The sequence below is a fragment of the Corvus brachyrhynchos genome, unplaced genomic scaffold (assembly GCF_000691975.1).
Source record: "Corvus brachyrhynchos isolate BGI_N302 unplaced genomic scaffold, ASM69197v1 scaffold59, whole genome shotgun sequence".
Classification (NCBI taxonomy): Eukaryota; Metazoa; Chordata; class Aves; order Passeriformes; family Corvidae; genus Corvus; species Corvus brachyrhynchos.
The window spans coordinates 5293158-5295218 of NW_008246054.1; the positions used below are offsets into that span (position 1 = coordinate 5293158).

Sequence of the window (2061 nt, forward strand, 5' to 3'; positions counted from 1 at the left end):
CGGTCGGGGGTGGAGACAGGACGGGACCCCGGGTCTGCTTTAGTCCAGCAGTGCAGTGTCCGGCTGTCACGACATGGTGTCATGTCGTCAGACCGTCACGGTATGGGCTGTGAGCGGTGGCGTCGCATCATATTGTCCTGTTGAACCACTGTGTTATGGCGTGACGTCACAGCGTTACATTGAGCCCAGAAGTTACGGGTTCCTCTCAGTTTAGAGAGAAACACTTGAGATTTTAATTCACCATCAACTTTCTTCAGAGTCACTCATGCCTGGATGTATTTTAGCTCGTCCTTCTTAAACTGGCTTCTTTTTCAAGCCTTTCAGTGTTTGGGTGCTGCCTTCCTCAGCTGAGGGAAGGCATCAGAGAGGAACAAATCCAGCAGGTGTCTTGTTTTTGGTTTTTTTTCTGATTGCTCAAATGCATGGAATTGCTTAAATAAATAGAAAATTCCTATTTAACTTGAAACCTGGAAAGTGGATGCTGATATGCAGAGGTTTAGGACAAAGTCAGATAGAAAATTCTGTGTTAACTGCAGAAAATAAAAGGAATTCATTAAAACCAAAGCATTAAGTATTAAGTCAAATGTATTTTTTTCTTTAGGTTAAAACTTGAGGAAGCCAAAGAAGTTCAGAGCCTCAGAAAGCGACCCAATGGGGTGAGGTAAGGGATGTGGCAGTGGGGAGGGGAATTTATGTTTTGTCCAGGGGTGTGATGTGACAGTCAATTTCTCTCATCATTTGCCTCCTCCCAGTATGAACTGTTATGTCAGATACTGCCAAAATTATGTTCTTGACAGAGGCATTTCTGTGTTAAAGCCTGAGGATGGAAAAGACAGGGAGACTTAGAGAAGGATAAAGCAATGCAGTATTGTTGGTACTGTGTTTCCTTCTGCTGAATTTTATCTTCTTTCTTTATCTGCCTGACCAGTGCTGTAGCTCTGCTGGTGGGAGAGAAGTTGCAAGAAGAAGCCACACTTGTGGTAAGTGCTGGACAATCCCATCACCTCGGGGCTCAGATGTGATGGTGTGAGAACACTGACTGTGTGAGTCTGGCCTGGGGTGTCACAACTCAATTCCTAAATGTTTCCTGAATACTAGCATTAAACTAGAGGGAAGCTTCAGGGGTTTTTGTTATTTCTTGTTTTACAGGATGACCCATTTAAGATAAAATCTGGGGGAATGGTGGACATGAAGAAGCTGAAAGAAAGAGGCAAGGACAGGTGGGAGCATGTGAGCTCTGAAAATTCTCCCTGGGCTAGTATTTAATGACAACTGGTAATTAATTAACCAGAGGTTGTGTCACTTTGAAGAGTTTCCTATAATGCAGTCTGGCCAGTTACTTTTGCCCTAAATTGTTAAATTACTTTTAAAAACTCAACACACACCCCCCTCCCCCAAAAAACCCAAACAGCCAACAAAAATCCCCACCAAAACCTGAAAACATTGTGGTTTCCACTTAGGATTAATGAAGAGGAAGATCTGAACTTGGGAACTTCCTTCTCAGCAGAAACCAACAGGCGGGATGAAGATGCTGACATGTGAGTTGTGCTGTGTTGTGTCTCTGATGTTGAATCAGGCTGGGTAGCCCCTCACCATTTATTTCTTTTATGTCTTGGATTCTGAATAGTCCCAGGACATCTTCCCAGTTCTCACTGAAATTGTTCCTTGCCCTTTCACTTAGGCCTGCCAGAACTGAGAAGGCTTTTTCATGGACAAAGCTGGGAGGTGCCAACCAGCCAGCTTGGCACCAAATCCCAGTGGGAGCCTTCCCTGTTGGCTGTAAAAGAGCTTGGAAGATCTGATTATTTCTTGGGCAATTAATTCTTGCTATTGATATTAGCTGAGTGCTTTTGGAGAGATAATCCTTTCTCCCAGCTGCCAGGACAAGGATGCAGCTGTGCTCCAGCAGTGCTGGGACAGAGTACAGGAACAGAATTAAATGCCCTGTCCCTTGTGTGCTGCTGTTTAGGATGAAGTACATTGAGACTGAGCTGAAGAAGAGAAAGGGAATTGTGGAGAACGAGGAGCAGAAAATGAAGCTTAAGCATGCCGAGGACGCCC

The 2061-nt window shown here is 44.5% G+C and overlaps 1 protein-coding gene across 1 annotated transcript in view; it reads left to right on the forward strand.

Moving 5' to 3' along the window:
• Positions 1–81: 81 nt before the first annotated feature.
• CUNH9orf78 (chromosome unknown C9orf78 homolog) overlaps positions 82–2061 on the forward strand; it is a 4427-nt gene continuing 2447 nt past the window's right edge. The window contains exons 1-6 of the mRNA XM_017745416.1: positions 82–100; positions 580–661; positions 929–980; positions 1150–1220; positions 1461–1538; positions 1970–2060. Of these exons, the coding sequence (XP_017600905.1) occupies positions 82–100; positions 580–661; positions 929–980; positions 1150–1220; positions 1461–1538; positions 1970–2060 (393 nt within the window). The remainder of the gene's footprint in view (positions 101–579; positions 662–928; positions 981–1149; positions 1221–1460; positions 1539–1969; position 2061) is intronic.